This window comes from Stenella coeruleoalba (genome assembly GCF_951394435.1).
Source record: "Stenella coeruleoalba genome assembly, chromosome: 20".
NCBI classification, from domain to species: Eukaryota; Metazoa; Chordata; class Mammalia; order Artiodactyla; family Delphinidae; genus Stenella; species Stenella coeruleoalba.
The window spans coordinates 11467957-11483622 of NC_137166.1; the positions used below are offsets into that span (position 1 = coordinate 11467957).

The window sequence follows — 15666 nt, forward strand, 5'->3', positions numbered from 1 at the left end:
GTTAATTTGACTAAATATTTGGGTTTTACATTCACACTAATATTGAGATACAGATATAGATTCCAGAAAGACCCCTCCCCATCTCTCAAAGACCAGATAAGACTAATAATTGTGTTACACAAGACTCATCTTCCACTGAAGATACCCAGCAAACTTGGGGTCCATTTCAAAGTCTGTCATATTTTTCCCAGAACACACTTCCTCGGGATATATTGATTTACCTGGACTGGGCGAGAGGGTCATGGAAGGAAATTTCTATTGCCCCACAACTATCATTTTGGTTAATAAGAACTGCTCGTGTTGAAGACATATTTAAAAGGAAATCGGAATCGAGTTCCTCTAAGGAAGAGATAATCTTATTAACTCAAGTATTCATTTGTTAAACAAATATTAATTTTTGGGTTAAGCATAAAATTTTATGGAGAAGGGACAGAGAGATAAGGAAATCTTTCAAACGCATATACTTTGCCTGCAGGAATGCACTTATTACCTGCTGTGATGTCACTGGGTAATTTCCCTGGACGGTAGAGATTCACCTTAAGTCTTCCATCATTAAGAAAGAGGAGGAGACCCCCTGAAACCAGCTGAAGCTCACTGAATAGCAGTAGCCCCTCCTTATTCCAGGTTCGAAATTGAAAAGTGGCAGAAACTTCGTCCTCCCCGGAAGAGCCCAGCAGTGCTAAGTAACTCCTGGGGCTCAGAAAAGTCACAGGCACAGACTGTGGTTCTGAACAAGAAAACAACACATTTCCCTGAGAATAAAGTAAAAGAAAAAGCTTTAAGAATGACACTCACATCACCTTAGTGATAAAATCTGAGATACAGAGGCTGTTTATCAATCTCTAATTACCCCTGATTTAAAACAACAACAAAAATTGCTATCAACGTGAATATTCAAATCCTTGCCATATGTCTTAAAGGTTCTTCAAATCCAGGGATACATGGTCAGGCAAATCTTTCCCTGCGTTTTCTGGGTGAAATTATTTCCTCCCCATCTCTCAGTTCACACAGGCATCTAACTCAATGCAATTGAATTCAATAAAAAATTTATTTAAAACAACTCTTTTTTTATGTTTTACTTGGTTTTCTCTTCCCACTTATTTCACCCTTTTGCTGCCTTTGGCTTCTAACCCATCCCTTAACATAACCAACATTAATGAGCTACTGGTTTTCCTTCCATGTTTTTTCATAATTCTCTCTGTTTCCATTGACATATACAAATACATATATACACATATATATGTATATACATGTTTAAGTTATGTGTTCACTTATATGTACATTCATGTACACCTAAATGTGTTTTGAATACATATACCTACACACTAGGCATTATTGTTTTATTAAAATAGGAGCCATGTTTTATGCTGTTTACTGTATCATGATTTTATCATTAACAAATAACTTACGGAAATCCCTGTGAGTTATCTGGCAGAAGCCTAATTCCTACTTTTATTGATTGCATAATATTTTACTACGTGAATGTTCCAATTTTAGTCAACTGTTTCCTTGTTAATGTATATTCACTTTGTTTCCAGGTTTTGCCTCTCTGAACAATGCAAGAATAAAGAACTCTGCATGCTTCTCTATGTGCTGGTATTTTCAGTTCTGCAGAAGAGGGTTCTAAATAAAGAACTATTGTATCTACATGGTTTAATAAATATTTCCAGCTTCTTCTCTGCCCACCAAAAAAAGTCAAATTCTCCACATTTCCAACAGTAGTATACAAAGGTATGCTTTTCCTACATCCTTGACAAAGATATGCTTTTCCCCACATCCTTGACAGCAATAGGTATTACATATCTTTTAAATTTGCATAAGTTCAACAACAAAATACCAGAGTGATGTATCATTCTTATTTCTCTTGCATTTACCTAACAGTATATCTAAGCATTTTTCATGAGTTTGTTGCTCTTCTGGACTCGCTTTCCTCAGAACGGTCTGTTCATACCCTCTGCCTATTTTTCATTTTTCATTTTATTAGGTTTAACATTGCATAATACAATGTAGTACTTACATTCTTTTTTGAACCATTTTTGTCTTTTTCTTATCATTATGTGCTTGTCATCAGATTTACATGTATTATTTCTTATCTAATGGTTTTTAGGTAGATCTTCAAGATACATTAGAATTGCATGAATTTTCATTAAAATATTGTACATGAAGGATTATTTTGCTATTAGAGTTAAATACATATTTAAGGATTAAAAAAAAATGTAAAGGTCCGAACTATTTAGAAATAATTAGAATGTTCCTTAACAGGCTTCAGAAATCAAGATAAATGTTTTTATTTTACCCGAAAATAATCTTCAACAAATTTTCTAAATATAGATTTGAAAAGTCAATGAAATCACTTTATTTAGAAGAACACACATTGAAATTAAACTACTAGTCTTGGTTAAACAAAAACATTTGGCTATACTGTGATTCTGTTAAAAGTGAATTAGCTTTCTCTGCAGACAAATACCTTGCCCCAGTGAATGAAGTAACAAAAGCAGAAGAGTGAAGTATAAACTGACCCATAATGTAAAGGCAATTATAAGACTAACAAACCTGGTAAAAATGGAAACATTTACCAGCTGCATTTGGACAGCTGTCTGCTACTCTACAAGCAGCAAATCCTCTTGGCAATGAAGAGTGGGTGCTAGCTGCACGAGCAGCTTCTGGAAAACTCATTTTGCAATGAAACACTCACATCTATCTCTCTATAATATTTTTATTTTCCATTTAAATTCTTTTCCCTTTTTAAAAAAAAAACTATTTAAAAATCTTGCTGGATGGTGTACTCATATAAATACTATCAATTCACACAGAGAATTAAGAATAAAATGTTTTGTAAGCAATAAATAATCCCATGATGTGGTTTGGGTTTTGCTGACACAACATGAGCTTACATTTACATATTCTGAATTTTGAACAATTAAAGAAATGTATTCAAAGGGATAGATGTGTCTGCTTTTCTGTCATTAAGCTGGTTAAGCTAGAAACCACGTTTCACAGAATCTCTTTCCTTGTCTTGCTCTGGTTAAAAGTTAGCCAAAAAGGGAGCTTGCATGATATGAGTCAGAAGTGAAAGGCTGGCCGTTTTCCCCCCAAAGGTTTTCTGTGTGTGATAAAGCCCAGTGAGGGAGGATCACAGAGGGGCTGGTTTATTCCAGCTTGTCCTGGCTTTCACTCTGCTCCATCTCCTCCTCCAGACAGCTGGGCTCCACTTTCCAGCGCCTCTGATGATTGTTAAGATCCAAGTCCTAAAATAGACCCTTGTTCCTAAACTCACAGTGGTGCTGCTTCCCTGACTGAACCCTGACCGATAACAGTTGTATTTAAATTCTGCTGCATTTCCATAGAATTAGAGTATAATGCAGCCTGACCAGCACTGCTCTTGGGACAGACCGGCAGATGCAATCTTGTAAAAGTCTATTAGTTTCTTTTATTGGTTATAAATGACCATGGCAAAATACAAATTTTTCAAATGCTTCTCTAATATAGATGGATGTTATCTGACTCCAGGAACTTGGTATGCTTCCTCAGAGAGTGTGTCAGGGAGTATCTTATAAAGGAAATTACAGAGTAAGAGAAATTAGTCTCCTGGGAGTAATAATATCACAACAAAATAAATTATCAGTTGCACCAAAAAAAAGGCCTGCTTTACTTCATATAAATATAAAACAATCATGCCCTATGAATTTAAAATTTTTAACATAGAATTCATCCCTTACATGCATATTGCCAAGCTGAGAAATGTTTTTAAGGAACAAGAGTAAAGTCTAAAACATCACATCAAGTGGGAATTCAAAATGAAGCAATTGTTTTGTGTGGAAAAGCCACGCAGTTTTCCTCATTTGTTCACATGAAGACTCAGGTCTTACCATAATGATGATCTGTGGGTTCTGTTGCTTCGCCAAATCAATAACATCCACTCCATTATAATAGAGATTTTCTAAACACCCATGAAAATGTTTATGGGGGAATGACGCTGATTTTCCAGGTGCTGGAATCCCTCCAAAGCTGATCTTAGAAAGAAAAATGGCATCAATAATATTGTTTAGTGATTTTTTGATAATCTGCTTAAATAATTACGATTAGCAACTATAGCTGTAATCATCACAGATAGACCGATTTTTCAGTACCCTACACTGCCATATTGTTAATTTCAAATGGAGATTAAAAAAATTAAGATGCATATCTTGAAACAAATTTATATGCATTCAGTTTTCACTTACACAAGAGCTTGATTAGTTTTACAAGTTGCTCATCACACCTGATTTCAATATTTTTTAGTTGCTGAAGAACAATACATCTTTATATCCATGGTAAACCTTGACAACTTTAACAATGTTACCAATTACAATGACATTTTGTTTCATATACATTTCTGGCACACATTGATATTTGTGCATTTGAACTGATTATTAATGAATCAATTCATCTATTTATTGCTACATTCTCTCCATAAATCTGCACTGTTCAGGAGTGCCCTTTACCCGCCCCTACCACCACCAATCATGCAACACATTCTGTATTTACTTGTAATGAGATCTCTTCAAGAACATTTCCTACATGTGGTAATTTGTAACTACACATTGCAGGCAAAAAAGATGACATTTCTTTGTAATAATAAATTAACGTACTGGGAGAAAGATGGAGCCTCAGTAGTACATGCACAAAATTTGCTACTTGAGTTAGGTCACCTAGAGGAACACTTCATCAGAACCTTGACTGACTCTGAACGTAGGTTTTCTATAGTGTATTTTCTTTCATGTGGCTATACCACATATATATTACAAAGTCTGCATTAATTGAAACGTAACCATCACACCTCATAATCGAGATGTAGGTAACTGAACTCTCCCTGGGCGTGGAAACGATGTCTGTGCTCATCCACTGTAAAGTTGACTTGTTTGCCCAAGCGTTGGATGAGCACGGAATGCCAGTGCTGGTCGTCCAGCAGGCTGCCCAGGGTGAGACTGATCGGGCCGTGAGTGGAGGGCAGCTTAGCTTCACCTTAGAAGAGAAAAAAATAACAGCACCATTATTCTCAGTTTACAAAAAAGAAAAAAAAATTCCTTTTGGGGGCACCAGAGTCTCTCATGATAATTGCAATCTCTTTCCATCCACTCCATCCAAAATGCTAGTCTGAATTTACCTCAAGTTTGAATATAATATGCTCTCAACCTTGTTGTAATTTCTTCCTCTGTTAATTCTCTTTATTAGCATTACCCACCATCACACACTCATTTTCAATATAAATTTTATCTTTGCTACAACCTCATTATTTTTACTACGTCGGTATTTTTCAATGACCCATCCCTTTCATCATGATGTTTGAAAATAGCTAAGTGGTTCTGTCAGCACTATGACATTGAAAGAGGGTCTGGTACAATTTGCAAATAGGAACCATTTTTACGTGCAAGTACAATATGGGCATATATATATATGTGTGTGATATATATGTGTGAGATATATATATATATATCACATACATACACAAACACTTGAATGTGGAAATACGGCACCTTAATTGTTAAAAAAAGATAAGTTATAAAAGCATAAAGTTACTAAGGTGATGTCTAAATGACCAGAGATTTTTCAAGCACTTTACCCAATAGTTTTACCTGAATTAATAACTAAAAAGAGCTTTCCTCCTCTTAACTCCAGTGTGATGTGATCTCCATTTTGCCCTTGCCGGTGGAGCAGAATCCCATCGCTCTGCATAGTTTTAAATTTCAAAGAAATTATATCCTTTATTGGGCTCAGGGATTTTTGATCAAATCTGTAGAGAAGGCAACTTTTCCCATCAAGATCAACCACCTCTGATCCTAGACAAAGATATTAAAAGTCATTCTAAGGATAAATATGCTTTTCATTAAAGCATTTTAAAAGTATATGTATAGAAAGAGCATTATACTTGTACCCATACATGTATAGTTCAGCTCCAACCCAATCAAAATAATGGAAAATAAAACCACCAAATGTCTAATTCCTTCTAATTCCTGGGATTGATTCCATTTTAGTCTTTATTCACCTATTTACAAAATTCATGATCTAGAAATACATTTTGAAATGTATTCCTAATTTTCTCTTATATTATTAAAGGCTGTTTCTCATTCCATAATAAATTAGGGAAAAGGTTATAATCAATACCCATAAAACCACTTTGCATATTTCATGATCAATATATTTAATGACATTCTTGAAATATTGAAGTTAAATGGTTTTTTACCTTCTAAAAAGGAGTTTTGAAATCTCAAAATTCTTTCTATATGGCATATATAAAAGAGATCGACACACAAATACAAACACATACATCGGACTCATCAATGCCACCTCAAGTATACATTAAACTGACCTTTGTGTTTTGTTTTATTTTATTATTTTTGTGGCTAAGTAATAGTATTTAAGAGCAATGCTATTTTCTGTCTTCTCAAGGGCACTATTGGAAAGATATTCACTTAATGACATTATAAGGGCTGTTCTGCTGCATTTGTGTCATAACTGTGACATTGACAGGTTTTTTCAGCTTTCTGACAGTGTCTTATCTACTCATTGTCAAGATCACTTTTATTCAGTTCATCTGATAAAAGATGTCATGTTATACCAGTAACATAACAGTACATCTGTCAAAATCAGTTGCACCCTGAGCAAAGAACTGATAATACTCAGAAAGCCTCACAGTGTTTCCTACATTTCACAAGTCGAAGATTTTTTTTTTTTAAGGCAATTACCCTTGAGAGTGCATTTATGTAATAAATGAAGAGATTAGGGAAACCCAATAAAATAGGAAGCTATTTTTCAAGTGGTTAGGTGACTTCTCCCAGTCAACAAAACGACATTACAGTTCACTCATCTTGTTTCATTCGACAAAATTATTACATCAACTTGTATGTCCAAATATGCATTTCTTTCAGATTATCCATCATATGTAATGGGAACCATTTATATTCACCACCGCCCCAAATTTTTTCCAACTATTTTATGCAGCTATCTTTTGGAAATTCAGAGGTTTGATTTTTCCACATCTTGTTAATGTGCTTATAAAAGAATTCATTCACCAAGTGCACATGAATAAACATTGCATTCTGTAGAAAGAATAATGTTAACTGAATAATTACTCCTTGTTATATAGCTGAATGAATGTGCATGGCAAAAACATAACTCTGTGACAAATACAAATAATGTGTTCTATGATAATTAGATTACAACAAATTAAGAAAAATTCCAATAAGACAGACTTTAAGTGCTGACACATTTGGAGCCATGCAGTTATCTCTGAGTTAATGCATTGCTTAAAGGCAACCATCATTATCATGATTTTATTTCAGATAAAGTCTATTTTTGGAATTAGCTACCAAGAGAATTTTTTCCCCAGTGAACGTCTAGCCTGTGATACTTCAGCCTTCTATTTCTTTTTTTCTCTCTTATTCACTACTGTTGCTATTACATTATAATGGTCATATCAGCCTTTCATGGCACCAAGAGCTTTGTGCCTGGAATATCTCCATCAGCGAAATGGGACAGTGAGAGACATATTAGACTACTGATGCCTAAAGCAATGGTGTACTACTTCATCTCTTACATGGAAGCCACTTGGCATTTTCTCTCTTACCTATTATGTTCTTACTTCACAGGTATCACACTAAGTAGTTGGGTCCATTCATTCAATAAATATTTATTTAGCCCATCCAGTCTGAGGCCCTGTGATGGATGCTGAGATAAAAGAGGGATCAACACCAACACGGCCCTTGTCCTCATGGAACTTACATTCAGTGAAGACGGACAACAAGTAGCAAGTAAAAAAGTAAGTTCACATTCCCACCAGCAGTGCAGGAGGGTTCCCCTTTCTCCACACCCTCTCCAGCATTTATTGTTTCTAGATTTTTTGATGATGGCTATTCTGACCGGTGTGAGATGATATCTCATTGTCGTTTTGATTTGCATTTCTCTAATGATGAATGATGTTGAGCATTCTTTCATGTGTTTGTTGGCAGTCTGCATATTTTCTTTGGAGAAATGTCTATTTAGGTCTTCTGCCCATTTTTGGATTGGGTTGTTTGTTTTTTTGTTATTGAGCTGCATATAAATTTTGGAGATTAATCCTTTGTCAGTTGCTGGTACAGCCACTATGGAGAACAGTATGGAGGTTCCTTAAAAAACTACAAATAGAACTACCATATAACCCAGCAATCCCACTACTGGGCATATACCCTGAGAAAACCATAATTCAAAAAGTCATGTACCAAAATGTTCATTGCAGCTCTATTTACAATAGCCCGGAGATGGAAACAACCTAAGTGTCCATCATCGGATGAATGGATAAAGAAGATGTGGCACATATATACAATGGAATATTACTCAGCCATAAAAAGAAACAAAATTGAGTTATTTGTAGTGAGGTAGATGGACCTAGAGTCTGTCATACAGAGTGAAGTAAGTCAGAAAGAGAAAGACAAATACCGTATGCTAACACATATATATGGAATCTAAGAAAAAAAAAATGTCATGAAGAATCTAGGGGTAAGACAGGAATAAAGACACAGACCTACTAGAGAATGGACTTGAGGATATGGGGAGGGGGAAGGGTAAGCTGTGACAAAGCGAGAGAGTGGCATGGACATATATACACTACCAAACGTAAAATAGCTAGCTAGTGGGAAGCAGCCGCATAGCACAAGGAGATCAGCTCGGTGCTTTGTGACCACCTGGATGGGTGGGATAGGGAGGGTGGGAGGGAGGGAGACGTAAGAGGGAAGAGATATGGGAACATATGTATATGTATAACTGATTCACTTTGTTATGAAGCAGAAACTAACACACCATTGTAAAGCAATTATACTCTAATAAAGATGTAAAAAATAAATTAATTAAAATTTTTAAAAAAAGTAAGTTCATAAACCATTACAGACCATAACAGGCATTCTGATCAAGATTAAAAGAAGCCTGGGGTCACTTTAATTAAGGTAGTTGGGAAAGCTCAGTTCTCAGGTCTAGAAACCTGATGCTAAAGCAGATGGTAATCAATAATCTTCTTACTCTTGTCAGTCTTCAAGTCCTAAACTTGTCCCCATAAAATAATTACTCTTATGCTTAATTTTAAGATGGCTAGACATTCTCCCAACACATTCTCTCATTCATTATCATGAAAGGAAGCTCTGAGGATGCTGAGAAACTCCAGTGGCAGTCAGTAACTCAGCTCTCAGATTTCACATGCAATGTGAACAATACCCTTCGGGAAAAAAAGCTAAATATAATTCAGAATGTAAGTACAATGTCAGTACGGGGAAACTTCAAGTTATATCCGTGTAATATATGTACAAGGATTCCCATAAAACAAAGGAATTCAGGATGGTCCCTATCAGTATTACTTTAGATAGAAAACTCACTTATAAACACTATTTACAGAACTTATCTGATATATAAAAAGCATGCAATTTTAAACAATCATCATAAAACGTTGTGCTATGATAAATACAGTTAACGATATAAAAATCTGGAACTATCTGAAAAAAAATAATCTTTTGAGAGACAGAGGGAGAGAGAGGAAGAGAGTATCTGAATTTTCTCCAAGGATGCTGGTGGGAGAGACAGGTCTCTCTTGGAACTGATATCACCACTGTTAAGAAAATTGAAAAAGCTGGAAAATAAATCAAAGGAATAACTCCATGTCCTCTCAATGTCATGCTGGAGCTTTTTAAAAGAAGCCCGTCTAATTAATTCTAGGTGAATTCACAAATATCTTATTTTACTATTTATTACTGATGAGGGCCAGTCTCTAAGTTACATGTTAATTTATAGTTTTGTTTTGTTTTGTTTTCCCAGTAGAGATGCAAATAACTCCCGTCAGATAGAAAACATATCCCCAAAGGTTATGGTTTTATTGCCCTGTTGGACATTAAACATTTGTGTACTTAACCTAGTGATAGTAATTCAACATTCTTTTTTCCAGCTTTTAGGAACCACTTGCATTCTTGGCCTATGGCCCCTTCCTTCTTGTATAGGACCAGCATCATAGCATCTTCAAATTTCTCTCTTTCTCATTATCTCTCATGTTTGCATTCACAGTCACATCTCCTTCTCTAACTCTGATCCTGTCACCTCTCTTTTATAAGGACCCCTGTGACTACACTGGGTCCACCTGGATAATCCAGGATAATCTCCCCAACTCAAGACCCGTAACTTAATCACAACTGTAAAGTACCTTTGTCATATAATGTAACATATTTACGGTTACAGAGCATTATTCTATCACAGCAAGTTACCTGCTCTCTTTGTCCCTGTTCCTTCATCTGTAACATGGGAATAATAGTACATTCTTTTCTTTAAGTGAAGTATAGGTGATTTACCATATTTTGTTAATAACAGTATATTCTTCATAGGTCTGTTGTATGAATGCATATCTACACAATTTTTGGAAGTTGCTAGCATATAATTAGAATTCAATAATTTGTTAACTACTATTAATGCTATTACTTATTAGAACACTGGGCAGGGAAAGAGGGATAGCAAAAATAGTTTAATAAATACATTTGGTGTGTTTATTTTTTAAAAGTGGACTCTAAAAAATAATGAATTTCTGAAGTGCACAAGAAATGCTCAATTACCAATGTCATTGTCAGGTTATGCAGCAATAATGATTTTGAGCCATCTGTGGGTTCTGTGGCTTTTTCTCTGTCTGTCAGCAAATGCCTGAGCTGACTCACCATGGCAATTGTCGGTGACCTGAATCCTCCTCAGTGAATACCTCCATCTCAGATCTTCTCATTTAGAGCAGGAAGCAAGGAAAGAGGTGGCTCACAAGGATTGCAGGCCCTACTCTCATTATCAATTCTCCCCGTGACCCTGGGAAAGAGATGTAGCCTGCTTGATTTGCATGATTCAGAAATATAATCTCCCGTAGAATACAGAGTTTTCTGAAAGAAAATATTCCTATTTCTTTCAGGGAGTTGTGTGAGAAGTGGAATTGCTGAAACACGTATCCTGCGCTCCTTCTGCAGCACATATTTATGGAGACCTTTCCACGAACACAGTGGAAGACACAGTAATGCATAACACGAAGAGCATTTTTTTTTCCAGGAGCTTACGGTCTAGCAGGGAAGACACACGTCCCTGAGATGTGATTATTCATGCTTCACTTCTGCATCAGGGCTGGGTCCCGAACGATTTCTAACACGTGCAGGAGGAGTTGAACCTCTCAGCCTCAGAGAAGGACGTTAACTAAAGGGCAGAAATGCTTCACCTCCGTGAGCAGCAAACTGCTTTTCTACCTCTGCATGTTTCACATGCAAACACACTCCTCATTGTCATATCTTCCACTTGACCCAGTACCGTTCCCTCTCCTTTGCATCCTATCCCTGCTCCAGAAGTTTGAGGCTTCTCCAATTGTGAGGGGTTGACATTTGAAAAAGCAATGTCTTCCCCACCCTGTAAGTGAATTACTAAGAAAAACACATCCAAGAGCATGATTTCTCAAATTGGGGTCCGCGGTCACACCACGTGAGAATCACCTAAGGAGAATCTCTTGTGGCCTCCGTAAACGTTCAGCAAACATCCTGCGCTCTGCCTGATGTCCGCTGATTTAGAATCTCTGAAAGACAACCCAAGAGTATAGGTTCCTGAGTGATCCTGAGGCAGACGACAGCATAAGGGTTATTTGACAAGAAGAAGAGGTAGCTTACAGAAACCTGTTCTCTGAAAATGAACAACTTCATTGCATACTGAATTGTACCATGGAAAAGAAAATTGTTTTATTTATCTATACCATAGGTGGTACTTGCAGAAAATTGTGGAGGTGGTAGTGACTTGTCCCTGAAATGTCTTTCAGGGAGAATTGGATTCTGTGAGTTAAACCATGAATCATAGCATTATTGATGAGATCAGTTGACTAAGAAACTTAAAAGAGAAAAATTGGAATAGAAAATGCATGTAATGGAAAACAAATCATTAAAAATAGAAAATCCACTTTATTGAAGGTCATGAAAGAGTTCTTGAAAAAGACATGAGACTCTTCTAATAATTCTTTGGGAATCATCCCCAAAACACAAATAGAAAAAGAGTGCTACCACTAGAGAAAACAGCTATGGACCAAACGCTTCTGGGCTAAATTGAATTCAGTCTTAAACACTGATCATAGTGCCTCTCTATTTAAAAATTACTACCTATGAATCACTAAACAAACAGAGGTCCGATTCTGACTTCTAAAAAACATTAATCAGACTGAGTCACTGTTAAACTGTTATATAGTGAAATATTAAAGCTACAGCATGATGTATAGGCATGTGAGATCTGCATTACAGAATTGTGCTTTTAAAGAGATGGAGAGGAGAGACCAAGCGCTTGAGAAATCAACAGGAAATGGGTTGTTCTATTTTTGCATAGTAGCATAAAAGAACCTAGAATGATTTAAGGGACTCTCAGGTTTAAAACAACTAAAATTAATATGGTAAAAAGGAAGAAGGCACAGGATCAAATGCTGTATATAACCACAGGGAAAAGATGACTTTACTATCATGGTTTTTGCTTTGTTTTGTTTCCAGTATGTGGGCCTCTCACTGCTGTGGCCTCTCCCGCTGCGGAGCACAGGCTCGGGACGCGCAGGCTCAGCGGCCATGGCTCACGGGCCCAACCGCTCCGCGGCATGTGGGATCTTCCCGGACCAGGGCACGAACCCGTGTCCCCTGCATCGGCAGGCGGACTCTCAACCACTGTGTCACCAGGGAAGTCCACTATCACGGCTTTAAACAAACTGAGTTAAGGTCAGTGATAACACTCCAGGAGGTTATGGGAGCAAACATCATCATGGCCACTTACATATCAATTTAAATTAACCTTTTAAATAGATTTGAAATCGGTAACATCTACTTCATCAAGGACGCTGGAGTGTATCATTGGAGGATGTAAGCTGGATTTCTGTTTCTAATATTTATTTGTTATTTTTGTGATGTCACAGAAATCACTTAAGTGCCAATTCTCAATTTCCTTATTTGGAATATGTGGAGAATAATTCCAACCTTTCATGCTATACCAAAAAAGCTGTTGGCACCCGAGGGAAATATCAAAATGCCTTGACAGTTATTATTTGGTATGCTATTATTATCATTTTAATAATAACAACTTTTGAAATTTCATATGTTCATCTCAGAGATATTTCTCTTTTCGTCAGTTGCTACTGCTCGAGGATAATAAATTTGGATGTTTACATATTTATTCATTTTTTGGTTTATATCGTGGCTAATCAGATATTTTTCTTAATACCTCCGCTTAACAAATAGTTACTGAACGTTTACTGTGCCAAGCTCTACAGTAGGAGGCTGTGTAACAGGGAACACATTCCATCCTCATGGATCCTCCAAACAGAAGGAAAAGAAAGACATCACACAACTCATCCCATCTGAACAGATGTTTTTACAAATTGTTAAGTAGAACTTGAAGGAAAAGGACAGGGTAATATCAGAGGTTTGAGCAGAAAGGTCTAAATTAGGTTGTTGATTAGGGACAACATCTCTGAGGAAATGATATTTAAGCTGAGTAGATCACCACCTATGAGAACATCGAGGGTCAGGAAAGGAAGAGAAGGTGGGGGGAGAAGAGGGTGAGAAGAGCTGGGAGGGTGGGAGAGTCTGGAGAGGGATGGATGGTGTGGCGGAAACTAAATGGAAGAGATCCACAGGGAGCTGAATTACTGGCAGATCACGTTGACCCTGTGAAAGCTTGGTTCCAGGTTTTTCTTGGACAGGTCTATTTAGGATTTGTCCTTAGTCCCAGGACGTAACAATTGGTCCTCAGTTACGGTGTTTATTCCTAAGACAATGCCTTTCTGGCTTTTCAGGTAAAAGCCCAAAGTGTTTAACAAGTCTCTCTAAATTGGCAGAACTTGGACTCCAAAGGTATCCTTCCCGGAACTAGGCAGATGCTGGATGAAGTCCTCAGGACTTGAATCTCCCAGCTCTTGCTTTTGCCTGGTGCATAGTGGGCATGGGTAAGTCAGGAATCAGGCAAGGATTTAAGGGGAATGTGTAAGAAGGAGTCAGGGCTCTCCCTCTCTGATGCTCTCCTTTTCAGTATTCCACCCTAAATTTCTAATCACTCTGGCAACCTTGAACTCTGACCTCTGTCTCCTCAGTCAAGTAAAATCTGGCTACTTGCTGCTTGAGTATTATGATGCTCTTAGGAAAAAGTCAGTTAAATATGGATCTCCAGGAGTTTGCCTTCCATCTTTCAAGAATCAAGTCCTCTCAAGTTGCTGCCTGTTTTGAGTTGAATTTCAAAGCCCTGAAGCATTTTTTTAAATGTATTTTATCCAGCCACTATAATTGCTGTGGGCAGCAAGATAGTCCAATAAAAGCTACTCTGTTATGACTGGTACCTAAAAGCAAATCCCTCTTTTTTTGTAAAATTTTATAACTATTGACTTGTCCATTAATTTATTTAGGATTGCAAAATGGGCATATATTGATTCTACTACTCTTCGTTTATTTATATAAGTATAACTTTAAAGAAAAATTCCCTCTAATCTTCTATTTGATTACCTTGAGGTCCAGATCACATAGGAAGAGTAGGATAAATGCTTGATGTTTTCTCTTCATTTATTAGCTTTCAAAATAATGAGTCGATTCCTTAATAGTTCTCCTAGGTGACCAATGAGGGTTCTTTTTTTAGTATTATCATGAACCCATTCACTTAAATATAGTTAATATGCTTCAAAACTGCAGCTACTATCTTCATTGATGCTAAAATATTTCCATCTTTGGTCAGTGAGAGCCCCTTCAGTTGGCTGAGTTCTTTTGACATTATTCTGGTGGGTTTTCATAGTCTCCTTATTTTCTGGCATTCTAAAAGCTAACCTCATTTTAATTTTAATATAACTTCACGTATCATCAAATTAAAATCTTAAGACTATAAACTTTGCAAAGAATTAGAATTTATCCACTTTGATTTTAGGCCAACATGAATCCATCTTCTTTTTAAGCTCTGACATCAAATAGGATCCCTCAGCTACAGTATTAGCTGATAAACAATCTGAGAGCAGGGACTGTATTTAAAGCACCTTGTCAAGATCTTATGTTGACATGTTGGAGCTGCTTAATAAGTAGGTATTGGATTCAATCACAACTATTCTTTAGGGTAAATCTAACACCTTTCCTGCTTTTCCTTTTTCCCCAATCCAACAAGTGGTGTGAGAGAGCTGCATCCTGAGTAGACAGAAGGCTATTACTTAGTTTTCTTTCAGTATTTTTTCACCCAGACAAACAGTTGCACTTTTCATGTTACTTTCTTATATTTCCTACTAATAATTTTCTAAATGGAAATCTACAGATGTAAGTAGTTCCAACTTCCAGTATTTTTTACGTCATGAAATGCATACTCTTATTTTAAGTTAACATGAGTTTTGTAATTTCTGACTTATTTCCATTTACTAAATAGAATCCATAATTTTCTCTCATACAGTCTGCATTTAAGCAAATAAACATAATAGTGTAACGCTTCTGTACATTTCTGCTCTGCCAATCCTCTCACTCAGTTTTCCCTGTGCTCTGTGCCGGATCTTTAATGGACTGAATATGACACTTGGATGATGGGAAAAGCCTTCCTGAATTTCCCCAGACCTGCCCCCATTCATTCATCTATCTGTCCAGAGGACTAATACCAAAAAAGGACCATCCGATTTCAATA

The 15666-nt window shown here is 36.6% G+C and overlaps 1 protein-coding gene across 6 annotated transcripts in view; it reads right to left on the reverse strand.

The window, feature by feature from the left end:
* Window positions 1-15666, reverse strand: part of CNTNAP4 (contactin associated protein family member 4) — a 589031-nt gene that overhangs the window by 98137 nt on the left and 475228 nt on the right. For all 6 annotated transcript variants that reach the window (XM_079907172.1, XM_079907174.1, XM_079907173.1 and 3 more), the window contains 4 exons: window positions 5616-5819; window positions 4820-5004; window positions 3870-4013; window positions 491-752 (listed from right to left, as the gene is read on the reverse strand). In XM_079907172.1, the coding sequence (XP_079763298.1) occupies window positions 491-752; window positions 3870-4013; window positions 4820-5004; window positions 5616-5819 (795 nt within the window). The remainder of the gene's footprint in view (window positions 1-490; window positions 753-3869; window positions 4014-4819; window positions 5005-5615; window positions 5820-15666) is intronic.